The following is a 15,134-nucleotide window of genomic DNA, read 5'->3' as shown; positions in this document are numbered from 1 at the left end:
TGGTTCATAATCTAACAATAAAGCTCTTGAGTTCATGTTTCATTATAAATGTTTTCTTTTTAGGATCCACCTTCTTTTGGATTATATCTTTTTCCATGCAGCTGCTAAGGCAAGATGGAGCTGCCTGCCATTTAAGAAGAGAAGGCAGAGAGTGGGCATCCGAGGCCAGTTATATTCTAGGGCAGTGGTGGCAAACCTACTGCAAGTGTGCCCCAGGGGGCTGTTTGTATCATTGAAAGCTCTACAAGGTTCGCCATCCCTGTGCCAGGGCCATATGAGAAAAATGGGTCTCTCCCTAGATTTTTCTTTCTGTGCCTCTCTTTAATAGCAAAATGCTTTCAGGCTCAAGATTTGAGGGGAGGCTGGGGGGAAGGCACCTAGGAGGCCAACTAGTTGGGTTTCAGTTTAGGCATTTGAACGAGTGGACCAAGAAGACACTGGGTCATACACTGTCTCGTCCAGGTCACCACGCTAATGATTACACTCTGAAGCTTGGAGCCAAAAATCTTATGGAAATTAACAAAAGGTTTTTTTCTGGGCAGCCTCACTCTGGGTGTCTTCTTTCACACCTTAAAGTAGTGAATTCTGGGTTCCAGCTATAGCGATTTCTAGATAAGTCTCTGACAACCATGTATGCAGCAGTTTTTAGCTTCATCTTAGGAAAAAAAATTCAAATACCCTGACATTTAGAGATGGTGAGGTTTTTAGTACCTATGTGAAAAGACAACATAGGTTAATGAAAAAAATAACGTTTCCACCGTGAGTCTTCAAGTCCTCCAGCAGGTAGATCAGTAAGCAGCATTTGCCTCTGGGTACACGTGTTCTACCTCACATGTTGTGGTCAACCCACTGGGATAAGACATTCTCCACTCACAGAAGACCACACCATCCTACACTCCTATTGCGTATGGCTCATCTATAAATGTAGGAACAAAGACCCTCCTCTGACCAGAGCTCGTAGGTTTGCTCTTAAATGTGATCTTTTTAAACACAGAATCAGTTCTATGGTTCATCATTTTTGCTTAGGAAAAACACAACCAGTAAATACACACAGGTGTGTCAGGAAAGATGGGGATGGGCCCCAAACTGAAAGTAGAGAAATCAGAGGCTTCTCAATGTTATATCACTATTGTATTACACTTTACGTCCTCGTGTCAAACCATAGAAGATCTTTGCCGTTAAATTGCTTCAAGAGCACAGCAGCAAGGTTCAAGAAGCTTTATGCTATATTTTGTATTTATAATAGCAAATTTACTTTCCTACTTTGCCCCACAAATTTTAAGCTGCTTTATGGCAAGGACGATATTCTATTCACTGCTACAATTGCAGGGGTCCCTAACTGTCCACAGGGTACTAGTCCCAGGACCCCCAAAACCAATCTGAGGACGATCAAGTCCCTTATATAAAATGGTGAAGGGCCGAGGTGCGGCTCGGTGGTACAGCACTTGCTCAGCAGTTATGGGGCCTTGGTTCATTCAATCACTAGCACCAAAGAAAGACAGAGAGACAGGGAGACAAGGAGATGGGGGGTGGGGAGAGGTGTGGTATCTACATATAATTAACACTCACCCCTCTGTATACGTCAAATTATCTTTGTATTACTTATAATACCCAATACAATATAAACGCCATGTAAATATAGTTGTTATTCTCTACTGTTTAAGGGATAATGACAAGAAAAGAAGTCTGTACATGTTCAGTAAAGATTTATTTTTTTCCCCAAATATTTTTGATCTGTGGTTTGTTGAACCAAAGGATATGGAACATGTAGATACGCAGATACAGGGAGCTAAATGAAATGGGACTGATTCAAAGAGATCACAGAAAACAATCTTGGTGAGGACCCTTACACACACACACACACACACACACACACACACACAGATATCCAGGTCCTTTCTCTAGTTAGCACCCATTTTCTCCAGGGAATAGAAACGTGGTAAATGCCACTGGAAGGCTGGCAAGGAAATCAGAGGTTCCAAATTACCTCTTTTTTATGGACCACAAGGGAGAGACTGATTTGGAATTAAAGGAAATAAAATAATCAGGGACTAGCGTAAGAGATAACTGTTGCTCTTGTTATTGCCTTGCACAGTTTTAGAGGAGATTTCTGCCTGGTCTTGAAGCCCTGGGCTAGTTTCTCAAATGGATGAAATAATAGCTTTGACACACAGATTCTGTTCCTTGTCCACATGCTGTGTATATTTGTTTCTCCACGGCCCTGAAACAGCAAAGACCTAGCAAACTTTTTGTGATTCACTCAAACCCACCTCAGGTAACCTAAGGTTAACTGCAGATTTCATATATTTTATTTATAAAAATGGACATATAAATTCAACTCCTCTAGGCTTGGCACTCTTTTGAGCAATGAGGAAGAATGGGGAAAAAAAAATCCTTGCCTTTATGGAGAATGAAGCCCACCATGGGGGAGGAGGAGGGTGATCGTTGAAATACACAGAGAACGTGTGAAGCCAAGATGACCACAGATTTGCAGCCTGGACCACACTATTGCTATTAATAGTCGTATACTATCTTAGAGTCTTCAGGGGTTCTACAGGTGGAGACCAACAGCCCATGGGACATAAACAGGAAACCTGGGTGGGGAATGTCTATGGAGCCTTCAGAAATGAATGCAAATTCCTAATTCGGAATTTTTTTCCAGGAGAAAAAAAAATACAGCTTTCTTTATCCAGTTTCCAACTGATGGGCAAACGGGCTGTTTCCAAGTTTTAGCTATTATAAACTGTTTTTCTATAAAATGGAATATTACTCAGCCAGAAAGAATGAGAAAATAGAGTCATTCATAGGAAAATGGATGCATATTGAGGATATACTCCTAAGTGAAATAAATAAGTCACACATGCGTAAATACCAAAGTTTCTCTGGTGTGAATAAAGTATAACAGTACATAAGATCCTAATGAGATTACTGACATTGTGAAATGGGAAGAAAAGGGCTAAAGGTGCAGGGAAGGTGGGATGGGTAGGGGAAGGGTAATAAGGGAAAAGAAAAAAATGTGAGAAAATGAAAAGATGGAAATAAAGTGAAGGGAGGGCAGGGACAAGGGGAAAAAATGAGAACCAAGACCTGTCATGTAGAGGTACAAGATCCCAACAATGAATGTAACTGTACTGTATCCCTAAAATGTACCAATAAACTCAATTAAAAAGAATACCGCTTTCATTAGATTCCAAAAGGGGTCACTTGGACTGATACGAAGACAACATTAACTCTGTATTCCCGTTGTCCTCAGGAATACATCAGTATCATTCGAGAACAATGTTCTCTGTGGTGCTCATATATTAAGGCTCCTCAGAATACGACTGGTTCCGTTCTAAAGAAGACTTCATTCCCCCGGCCATGGGACAATGAATGATCTAGGAAATGCGATGGCTAGCTCCTTCTGACGGGTTTCAGTAGGTGACCCTAAGCAGGTGGGCCACAGACACCTGGACAAATCCGCAGGCAAAAGGGACCCTTGAACAGGAAACACCAGTATCTGTTCCACACAAGGTCAAGGACAAGGAAGACCCACAGTGCCATGTCTGTACTTATCTGAAGATTTTCACCACTGGAGACGTATAGAGAATGTATTCAAATGAGGACATGAAAAGAATCATTCCTAAACAGTTACACTTTAAACACACTTCCAAGGGCACCTCATGAGACCTTCTTAAATTACATGCTGTACTAACCAATATACTCATTCAAATTCCCAGATGCTGATAAAACCTGGACCTCAATGATCACCAGGAGAGAAGGGTTACAATGCTTATCACACTATAAGCCGACTTAGAAAAAGCAGGGAATCGCTAAAGTATGAATACATTCGCACTAAATCCTCCTGCCATAGCTTCCCTCTCTGTTGAAATTTATCATTTACATAAGCTAAATATACACACAGATATTCTGTGTTCCAAAATCCAGTAAAAGTTCCAGTTCAGGGTTTGCCAGAAATTCCTGGGAAGCCAAGTCTTTCTGTAGTATTTCAGTCTCTACACCAAGCTCTTGAGAGCTGACAGCGCCGCTGCTGCTGTAAGTAGATCCATGCATAGCGCATGGTGATCAACGAGGCTGGATTGTGCCTGCTTAAAAGAATCAGCTGACTCTCCCATGAAATGATCTGAGGAATTCACTCAATAAACAATAATCTTGACAGATTATTAAATATGTATTTTCTCAACCCACTTCAGGGAAGGAAGAAACATTTCTAATCATGGAAAACAGAGAGAGTTTAACTCCTGGTTCTTTCTGGGAAGGTTCAAGCACAGGGTTGGCTGCAACTCTCCATCAATGTTACAGGGGAACAGCATGTGGACAATGTTATGATTAGTTATTCCAGTCTAATGAGAGTCCTGAGTCCTGCCTCAAAAAGAAAGAGGGAGAAAAACACTGAGGTAAAGAATATGGAGTGAGTCAGGCTGAGTGTGGTGATGCACCCCTGTAATGCCAGCAGCTGGGAGGCTGTGGCAGGAGGACAGCCACAAGTTCAAGGCCAGCCTGGGCTATGTAGTCAGTTCAAGGCCAGCCTGAACTACATAGCAAGAACCTGTCTTTAAAAAAAAAAAGGGGCTCGGGATTTAGCTCAGTGGTTCTGCTGCCTGCCTTGTAAGCACAAGGTCTACAGTTCAATCCCCGGTGCTACCACCAAAAAAAAAGAAGAAGAAAAAAAAAAAAAGTCAGGCAGATCTGGGTTTGAGTTCTGGTATAGTCAGTCACTTGCAATTTGTATGACCTTAGCAGAATCTCTTATCTTACTAGCTTTTGTTTCTTTGACTTTACAAGTAAAAAATTAAGTACCTCCCTCAGAGGGTTAAAGAGATAATGCACACAAAGTCCTCAGCACAGTGCCTTGTACAAGGCAGGCATCTGATTAATGTCAGCTGATTTAGTGTAAAGGGCAGGTGTGGTATCATAAATGAAAACAAGAGGAAGAGCAATAGTTTTAAAAGAGAATATAATAAACAGCAAAATGCAGAAGTTAAATTCTCGTGTGTTTAGTGAGCACATGAAAAGTGTTTCTGAGGGCAAGATCCTGTCCAAGGTGATGGGCTAGAAGGTGCTTCCATCAACTGGTTTATAGCCAGACAATAGAGACACAAAATCACTGTAACAGCTTTGTTATAGAGTGAACCATGAAGGGCTGAAGGAGCACACAGCACAGAAAGAAGGCTTCTGGTTGGACAGCAGGGGGTTCTTCAGTCATTTATTTATTGCACTATGTTCCAAATGCACACTATATAGCACAATAAAAAAAACTGGTGAAAGAAATGGACGTGGGTCCTATTCTCGACCAAGTACCTGCCCAGTAGAATCAGCACTTATACTGAGTACAGTCATCTCCTGGTATCAGCAGGAGATTGATTCCTGGACTTTTTGCAGACATCTTCATATGCTCAAATCCCTTATAGATAATGGTATAGCATTTGCATATAACCTGTGCGTATTCTCTCATAAAATTTAACCCACCTCTACATTACTTATAAGACCTAATACAATGTAAATGGTAGGCAAACAGTTTCTGTACTGTACTGTTTAGGGAATAAGGACAAGGAAAACATCTGTACATACTCTGTATAGATGCAATTACATAAAAAATATATTTTCAATATTAATCCCATGACCCCACAGAACCCACGGATATAGGAGAGCAAGTCAAGTTGTGAGGAAGAAAAGAACCACTGTCCTCAAAGACTTCACTATTCACTAAAGAGATAAGTATGTTGGCATGTACAGCGTGATGAGTGAAACAGCATCTATGCCAAGCCTGGCAATGCACAGACAAGACACGGTGACTAGGCAATGTTTCTCATGAGAAGATGGCATAAACTAAAGCATGGAGATCAAAAAATTCTAGCTGAGCCACACAAACACCTGGGTGATGAGAGGGAGACCAGAGGTACCTTGGAGCCAGATTCTAAATAAATGCTTTGAACAACACTTAAAAGCGTGGGCTTCACATCGTGGACCACAGGAAGCCCTTGAGATTCCTTAGTAGAAGGACCAGACTTGTGATTTAGGCAGAGCCCTTCACAGTAAAGATGAGCAGGAGAAGAGTGGCTAGGAGACCATTAGGAGGCAATCGCAGCTGTCCACAGAGAGATAACAAAGGCCTTTAGCAGGAGGTAAATGTAAAACTGCGACAGAGAAATACAGCAGGGACTTTCAAGGGTCAATGAGCAAGACTTGGCAACTACCTGGATGCAGAGAGAAGGAAGAAACAAAGAGAGGCAATGATCATTATCGCTCCATACTTAAATATTTACAATTGCAGAGAAGGAGAACAAACAAGTTTTACAAATGCTGATGTTTAGAATTTTTGAAGTATGTTCAATATATGTTAAATATTTTGGATTCTGGGCAACGCAGTTAGGTGGAAATGTCTGGCAGGCAGTGGGAAATTTGGACCTGGCCCTCAGCACAGAGGTTCAAACTACAGATGTATATTTGGGAGAATTCCACAGAGATACCAGATAAAGCTTTGGGAACAGAAAACTTATCCACAGGAATGGATTTCAGAGGTTTGAAAGTGCAGGGGGACACAGAGGGCTGGGTCATCTACCTTCTTCAATCACAGCCACTCTGCTATTATCAGTTTTATATATTTGAGGTCTCCATGCCAGGAGCTTCAAAACGATATTAAAAATGAAACCTAATTTTTAGAGAGGAAAAGAGGAGAAAAGAGTAAGTTCTCAGAGGAATTACAAACGAGTTAAAGAGGATAAGAGAAAATCTCAGGTAGGAGGTGGTCCATAGTACAGCCACCATACTGATGGAGGAAGAGGACTAAAATAGGTGACCGTTGTTGACCTGTGAGAGAGAGTTGGACAAATGTTAAGAGATGAAGTCACGTTGACACGTGTGAGTGCGTGAGTGTGGGAGAGGGGCAGGGGACAGCAAGGCTATGTTATTTTTAGAGAAGTTTGACAGTACAGGAAAAATGAGAGCTTGAAGGGGAAGAAGAATAAAAGAAAGGCTATTTTAAAATGAGACCATGTAACAGGCCAAGGAACTAAAGAAAATGAGATACAGGGGCTTTAGCTCAGTGGTGCTGCCGCTGGCCTTGTAATCACAAGGTCCTGAGTTTGAACCTTAGTACCAAAAAAAAAAAACCAAAAAAAAAAGGATATAAGAACTTGAAGAGACAGAAGAGCTAAGGAACTAGACAGGATCCACTGGAGTGAGGTCCCAGGGCAGAGGCACAAGTGCCCAGAGGGAGAACTGGTCTTGATACTGAAATTATTCTTTTTTACAAGTAAGGAAATCAAGGCCTAGGGAGGCTAAGTAACCTGTCCAAAGTCTCATTGACTCAAGAGCTCATGCTTTTCCTAGTTACCCTTTTCACTTTCTAGAAATGAGAACAAGTAGATAAGTGTACATACAGTACAAAATAAATAAATAAATAAAAGCATTCATTTTCTATCAAGAAAGAATACAGAGCCAAAGGAACTACAGTTAATAAATGATCTCAAAACCAGAGTCCAAATGTACAGCTGTTTACAATCTCCAGGTAAGGAAAGGCGGCAGGGAGAAACGTCTCCTGTGCCGGGCACACTGGGTGCTGAACATCTCTGGCCGTCCATCCTACCGGACACCTGCAACCATTTCAGATATGTAGTTCTGTCTCTCCCAATTTCACCTTCAAACTGGGATTTCTGAAACTGAGATTCATCTGCTGGTGGTCTTAGGATGGCAGCTGCTGAAGCAGAAGCAATGATGAAGATGCCTTTGCAGGTGAGTGAGTAGCTGTGTGAACCTCGCGTAGGTCCATCTCCAGGGCCAGGCAGGAAAGTATCAGCAAGGTCATGAAAGACACCAAGTGGTTTTCTGTTCTACTCTGCATCTGAATGAAAAATGTGAAGCGCACAGGGTGTCTCCTCCCTTCTCTTTGTCTGTCAGCACATTTCCAGAAGGCCTGGCCACACCACGGCGCGGCTGGCTGGGGAGCAGAGACTGACACAGCACACGGATGGTGGCGCCCCGCCTGGGTGGTCTGCTGGTAACCCTTTGATTCAACTCCCAGGCTGGGAGAGCTGGAGCTGCTCCTAACGATAGCTGGGCCCTGAAATCTCACACTTGCAGGCATAGAGCAAGCCCTGCTCCCTGAGTTGCTACCTCCCACTCCTCACCACAGGCTGGGATAATTCACCACATTCTTCTGTACTCACAGCAGAACCACAAAGGCCATACGTACTCCCTCGCAGCGCTGCGGGAGGTGGAGATAGAAAGACCTCACACCGGAGCCACTCTCTAGGACCCTGTGAGCCGCCATGGTGCCCCCCAACCAGGTGCAGCTGCGTCTAGAAAACGCTGCTTTCAGGAATGCACACTGTGTCGGCCAAAGGGTCCATCCCCCACAGCCTCTCACCAGCCAAGGGAAGGACTACATCTGACCCGTGTCTGCCCACATTTCCATGGTATCTCCGGGATAGTCACACACCCTCCGTAGTTCAAATGTACATATGCTCACCCAAATGTTTCTTAGGTAGCCACTGCCCATGCGGCCGAGAAAGTTCAAATTTTATATTTATTTGTTCTAGGCCTTGAACAAAGCTAAATAACAGCAGAAGTGATTAAAAAAATTCAAGATAAATGAGGTTGCTTTTAGCCATATAAACACTTTAAGAGTCGAGCCTCTAATGCGAAGTCTGGGTCCCTCAAAGTTTTGTTACCAATATTTAGGGCCATCAGAGGTCTCCCTCCTTTGGCTGGTTCACGATCCTCAGCATCCGCCAGACAGTGGGGAGGGAAAAGGGTGAGTGTGCTTTACCCTCTAGCCCGCTCTGCTCTGGGCTACAGGGCGAGGCCAGCCATGCCTCTGTGGCCCCCACATCCTGCACAGGGCCTCAGAAGCTCTCCCCAAAGCAGCCCTCGCCTTTCCTCCAGCTTCAGGCCTATTTTGCCCCTGCTAACTCCTCATCTACACATCATCAACAGCGCTCTTCTTCCCCGCATCCACAGTTGCTAGTTTTTATCCTGGAAGCTACTTCTGCTCTTCTGCCACCCACCTGCTTACCTTACAGGTTTAGGGAAAGTAGTATCTCTTCCAAGAATACCGCCTTGGCCTTCTTCCCGGCCCTACTCACCAGCTGGGTGAGGTAATCCTCTGGGCGGACCTGTTCTTCCCCAGGAAGATTTCTGTCACGCGTGTCCCAGGCTATTGCTATCATGTGCTTATGGGGCTGTCCCACCTGGGAGACAGTTCTTCCACACAGAGGACTGTATCTTGTATCAGCCCCAGGGTGTAAGACCAAAGCTTGGAACACTCTTAGAACTCAGTTAAAATGTTTTTTTTTGGGGGGGTACCGGGGATTGAACTCGGGTCCTTGCACTTGCAAAGCAGGCCACCGAACCGCTGAGCTAAATCCACGGCCCTAAAATGATTATTTAATAAAATAAACACAATAGATTAAAGTTTTATAAAATATGCCACTATATGCTTCAATAAGCTAAATTGAAATCATAGGCAAAATAAAATGTCTCTTTAGAAATATCCAACAACTTCAATTTCCTATATTCATCTTCCAAAATAGTACCATAATTTTTAAAAAATCAGATTTCCTTATCTAATAGGAGGTCTTTTAATATTTTGCCTAGAAATGCCATTAAATAAACACAGTAGGCCCTCAAGCTATGGCCAGCCTGACATATGGAAACTTGAATTAGTTAGGTTAATGGAAGACTCATCTGCCTCTTGTTACCTATAGCGTGTACCCAGGTAAACATCCAGATCTCAGCCGTATTGACTTACAACCAACCCTCAATTGGGAACTGCCTGAGTTCGTAAGGTAAGGATCCACTGTATCAGAGTTTATGGGCTATAATTAAGCAATGTTCAATGGAAAATTCATAGCATTCAATATAGTAAAAAAAAAAAAAAAAAAGCAGAATAAGTGTAAGTCAATTAAACACCCACATCAAGAAATAAGAGCAAGATAATAAAGATAAGGAAAGAAGAAATTAGTAAAGACAAAACAAAAAAATAATATATTAGCTGGTATTACACCTGTAATCCCAGCACTTGGGAGGCTGAGGTGGGAGGACTGCCAAGAGTTCAAGGCCAGCCTGAACTACACTGTGAGACTCTGTCTCAAAAAAGTAATAAAGAAATAGAATTCGAAAGAAATAAAATGACACAGTGAATAAATATATCCAGAATTAATCCTATAAAAGGAAGGGGGGATATCCAGGAAGCCTATCAGAAAAATAGAAAAGGCACAGACATAAAAGAATTGAAAATAAAGAAAAAGTATGCGATAAGAGGAAATCAAAAGCGCTGAAAGTGATGTTTGGACACAAAACTGTTTCTGATGACAACTAAACAGAAGCTTCTGTGTGGCAAGTCCAGAGAGAAGCCCCGAGCTCCAGCATGCTCAGTGTGATGCCCACCTTTTTCTAGAAGGCCATAGACCCTGCAACCTGCTTTAGCGAGGAACAAACTAAGGCAACTTTCCTTTTCAGACACACCTAAATAAAAAAGGAAAGTGAACATTAAACCATTATCACCTGTTTATTAGTTATTTACCAGAAAAAGAATGAGAAATGTTTCCAAATTCCAAATTAAGGAACTGTTTTTTCTGAAGGGAAGGAGCTGTACAGCACACAATTGAGGTTTTCAAAAACAAAGTACAAACTGACCAACAACTTACTTTTTCCAAATTGAATTAGCAACCATTTATTATTGAAAATCTTTATGGCTGAAATAATAGTACTTTCCAAGTACGTGGTATTGACTTTACAAAGAGGCTTTTGCACGCTATCCTCATGACTCTGCTGTTTCCCCATCCACAAATGAAGGTGCTGAGGTTGAGGGAAGCTGGGTGAATGGCCCAAGACCACACTGCTCATCCATGGCAGGAGGACACAAGTCTTTGGATGGCCACCCCAACTCCCTTTTCTTCCCCTCCCCTGCTTATTATGCACTACAGCGCCACCCTAGCTACTATAGCAAGCACTAACCACTCTACCACCAAGACTCTGAAGGCTCAGACTGGTGTCTAGTGACAGGTTCAGTTCCCTCAACAGGAGAATGGTGGACTCTTAACTCACTAGCAATGAAGTCTCCATAGATAAAGAGAGACAGACTGAAGGGAGACGAATAAGCCCTGGATTACTACAGGGTCAGGAATTGATCATTGTGCAGGCTTTGCAGTATGGGAAATGATCGTAATTGAAAATATATTTGCAGTGATATTGGCTACCTATTTTGCTACAATCACACATGCACATACACACACACACCAGTCTCTTAATATCTTGATACTTTTAGCTCTTCGTTTCCAAAGTGGAAACAACTCAATCACAAAAGAGTAGCATAACACTGGCCTTTACCCTTTCTCACAGACATTTTGTACTGCAAAATTCGTTCTCCTTCCACCGTGGTCAGGGCAGTGTGTTCTCTCCATCTTTCTGTCACTAAAATTAACTCTCCAACTCCCTTGTAAGTTTCTTTGCTTCTGACTTCACATTAGGCCTCCTTATCTGCTTGCTTCAGATGGCTAGGGATTTGAAAAAGGAAATAATGACTGCCTCACACACGGGGGTGAGGCTGAAGTAAAGCTAAGTCCACGACAGGCTCACCTTTAGTTCCTGTCCTTAACTTTTCAGAGAACGAGGATACCACCAGGGAGCAGTGTGTTACCTACTTTCAGCATGTACTTGAAAGAATAACAATTATTTTTCAGCTTCATTTTTATACACTTGATTAATATTACTGAGCTACCAACAATTAAAGAATTTGACACAACAAAGATCTGCCGAAATGTAACTGTGGAGTTTACATTCTTTGGAGGACTCTGATGCCATTTAGGATTAAGGAAGAGGAGGACACAGGGTTTCTACTTGCAATTAAATATCATGGGGATGATTAGAAAAACAAAACAAAACCAAAACACAAAGAGAAACCACAAAGTTGTTGCCAGTGTCACCTAACTTCACTATAGTATAAACTTTTATATATATGTAAAAGTCATACACATGAGACTTCATAAAAAATGTCAATATCCTGGTACCTATTTCTATCTACTCGGTTTATTGAAAGATCATGACCACATCCTGTCTTTCCGCCTCAGTTACCCCAACCTTTACAATGGGGAGAATGATAGGCCCTGGAGAAGGCTATACGTCTTCATTAGTAGCCATAGAGCATTCTGAGATCATAAAGTGAAGGGCAGCAAAGTAAGGGAACAAAAAGCAAAGGTAACATTATTGACATTCAGATAAAAAGATTTATAAAACTAGAGCTCACTGGAAGTTTTTATCTAAGAAAGAAGCTGTTTTTAAAGATCCTTTAAAATTATATTGACAGTTGAACGGGTGTGTTTATCCATGAAACAGGTCCATGATAGCTACGAGCAGACTTAACCTCATGATACTTGGAACAGAAAGTCATGTTCTCCCCAGCTGAGGAGAAATACTTTGATTCTTCACATTTGTACCAACGCTCATTCAAGAGGCTTCCGGGAAATGGTAAAGTCGGGGAGAGACGGAGCACTGTACTCCTAGGCTGGGCGCAGCGGCGTACCTGCTGGGTGAGGAGGGCGATGTGGCTGGCTGGGGAATACTGCCTCGCTGCCTGCTTCTCGGCGAGCCGCTGAAGTTCAGCTGTCACCATACTCTGGTTGTACCGCTTGCTGTATGAAGAACCATCGTCTCCCTCTTTTTGTGATTTGGCTATTCTGGAATGATGCTTGTTTGGATGGCACAGACTTGCTGAAAAACAGAAAAGTTTGCATTCACTTAGGATAAAAGCCCTGCAAATATCAGGGCAACCATAAGAAAACTATCAGGCCAACAGGCACTTGGTGGAATCCTTGGGATCTCTTGCAACACAAGGGGAAGCAGTATTTTCAAAGTCACAAAAATAAAACCTTACCATTCCTTAAAAATTCTCCCAAGAGCCAAAATGTAACATGCATTTATCAATGTGCTTTTGCTTACTAAAAAAAGGGTCACAAAGAATTTTCAGCTGGACTTGGTGATGCATGCCCGTAATCCTAGTACTCTAAGAGGCTGAGGCAGGAGGGTCTCAAGTTTGAGCACATCCTGGGCAACTCAGTAGGACCCTTTCTCAAAACTTAGATAAAAAGAGGGAGGAGTTATAGCGCAGTGTGAAGGCCTTAGTTTGATCCCCAGTAGTGCAAAGCAAAACAAAAATACTAAACAATTTTCATCACAGGTAGAGGTGAATAGACAATCCTAGAATCTACTAATCTGAATGAATAAAAAAATATTTTTGGGCTGGGGATATAGCACAGTGGTAGAGTATTTGCCTCGTGTGCACAAGATCCTAGGTTCGATTCCCAGCAATGTCCCCAGCCATCTTTGAAATTCTTTAATTCTTGTTTGGCTTGTTATGTAACTACACTTTTCAATACTTCTGCAGCATCCAGACAGTCATCCACAACACTACTTACAGAGCTCAAAAGGGGTGAAAGAAAAGCAGAGTACTGAGAAAAAAACAGCGATTACTTAAATTCTCAAATGAGTGCCTTTTCTCATTGAAATTCTCTTCTCTCAACTATGTTATCATAGTTGTATTATTCTGAGCAGTAAAATACTGGCAAAGAAAAATTATTTAAAATAGAATCAAGGTTTGTATTTTTTTATTCGAAATGTCTCACATCTCTTGGAAAAATAGCTTTTAAAATGGAGAAAAGTCAAAACACCATAATGTATTTCTCACCTATCTGCCCGTCCCACCCATCACCCAAACATTTTCCTGTTACAAGGATTTGAACCCAGGGCCTTGAGCCTCTAAGCACACACTCTACCCACCACTAAGATCCATCCTAGGCTCCTTCTGTCCTTTTATTAATGCTGATATAATCATAATCACTCTGTGTACACAATTTGGCAACACTTTACAACATCTTTTTCATATTTATTATTTGATACATACAGTTTTACAATAGGTGTATAAGTTGTAAGCGTATTAAAATAAATACCGGTGAACTGGAGCTAGCTGACCCATAATGTAACTGCCCATGTGCTCCTCCCCACCCCTAATTTCCCTGTTGTTCATTCTCTTCCTTTTCTAAAATACAGATTTGAATACAGTTTTATCAGATGCAGTTGTGTCTGTATGTACATATAAAGAAAATACTACACAATACTGCTTACTTCTGAGCTCTATAAAAATAGTATTCTACTTTGGTTTCCTGGGACTTGCTTTTGTTTTCAGCACTGCGCTGCCAAGATTCACGTGTGCTGAGTATGACTGAAATTCACACATTGTATTTGCTGTCATCCTCCATTTTGCAAATACTTCACAACTGCTATTCCCCCACCAATGGGTATTTCAGTTATGCTGAGCTTACCGATGGTATTAAAAATGCAGCTTGCACACTGACACCCATCTGCTGGTATACATGCAGGAGAGCTTCTCTCGTACCTATCCTTACAGTGAATTCTGGCCACAGGGTATGTAAATTTTCAATCTTATCAATAATACCAGGGTGGTATTATCTACATTCCCACAAACAAAAGAGTTCTTGCTGATCCCCACACTCTTTAACACTTTGTACTGTCAAACATCCTAATTCTTCCTAAGTAGCTGAAAAATGTCATTAGAGTTGTCATTTATATTCACCCGATTAATGATGTGACATGTTACCCCTTTTCTGATAGCCTTTATTCTTTTTCTATTATTATTTCCTATGGACTTCAATTGGAGTTAAGCTTTTGTTCCATACCATAACATCTTAAAAATGGCCTCCTTTATTCTAGAAGTTTTCATTTTTGCAACTGAAATCAATTTTTATGCATGGTATGAAGCAGGGATTTAATTTCACTTTACCCTAGCACTATTCACTGAGAAATCCTTCCTTTTTCATTAAACTACAACGCCTAGGCAACTTAGCAAGACCCTGTTGTGTGTGTTTTTTTGTTTTTTTTTTTGGTACTGGGGATTGAACTCTGGACCTTGCGCTTGCAAGGCAGGCACAGTGCCACTGAGCTAAATCGCCAGCCCTAGCAATATCCTATTTTTAAATAAAAAAGTGGGGAATGGCCAGTGTAGGGTGCTCTTGGGTTTGATCTTCAGTACTGAAGAAAAAAAAAAGTCTTTTCTAAATTTTTCTGTAGGTAGACTATAGTTTTAGTGCCACAGAACTTAAACTTTAAAAAAAGTTAAA

At 41.6% G+C, this 15,134-nt stretch overlaps 1 protein-coding gene across 5 annotated transcripts in view; it reads right to left on the bottom strand.

Moving 5' to 3' along the window:
- The window catches only part of Ttll5 (tubulin tyrosine ligase like 5), a 252,450-nt gene that overhangs the window by 108,912 nt on the left and 128,404 nt on the right, over positions 1-15,134 (bottom strand). For all 5 annotated transcript variants that reach the window (XM_010645542.3, XM_010645541.3, XM_010645544.3 and 2 more), the window contains one exon: positions 12,524-12,711. In XM_010645542.3, the coding sequence (XP_010643844.1) occupies positions 12,524-12,711 (188 nt within the window). The remainder of the gene's footprint in view (positions 1-12,523; positions 12,712-15,134) is intronic.

This window comes from Fukomys damarensis, unplaced genomic scaffold (assembly GCF_012274545.1).
Source record: "Fukomys damarensis isolate Sample0158 unplaced genomic scaffold, DMR_v1.0_HiC HiC_scaffold_21, whole genome shotgun sequence".
Taxonomy (NCBI): domain Eukaryota; kingdom Metazoa; phylum Chordata; class Mammalia; order Rodentia; family Bathyergidae; genus Fukomys; species Fukomys damarensis.
Note: the sequence above shows the minus strand (reverse complement) of the source record. Positions and strands in the feature narration are given on the sequence as shown.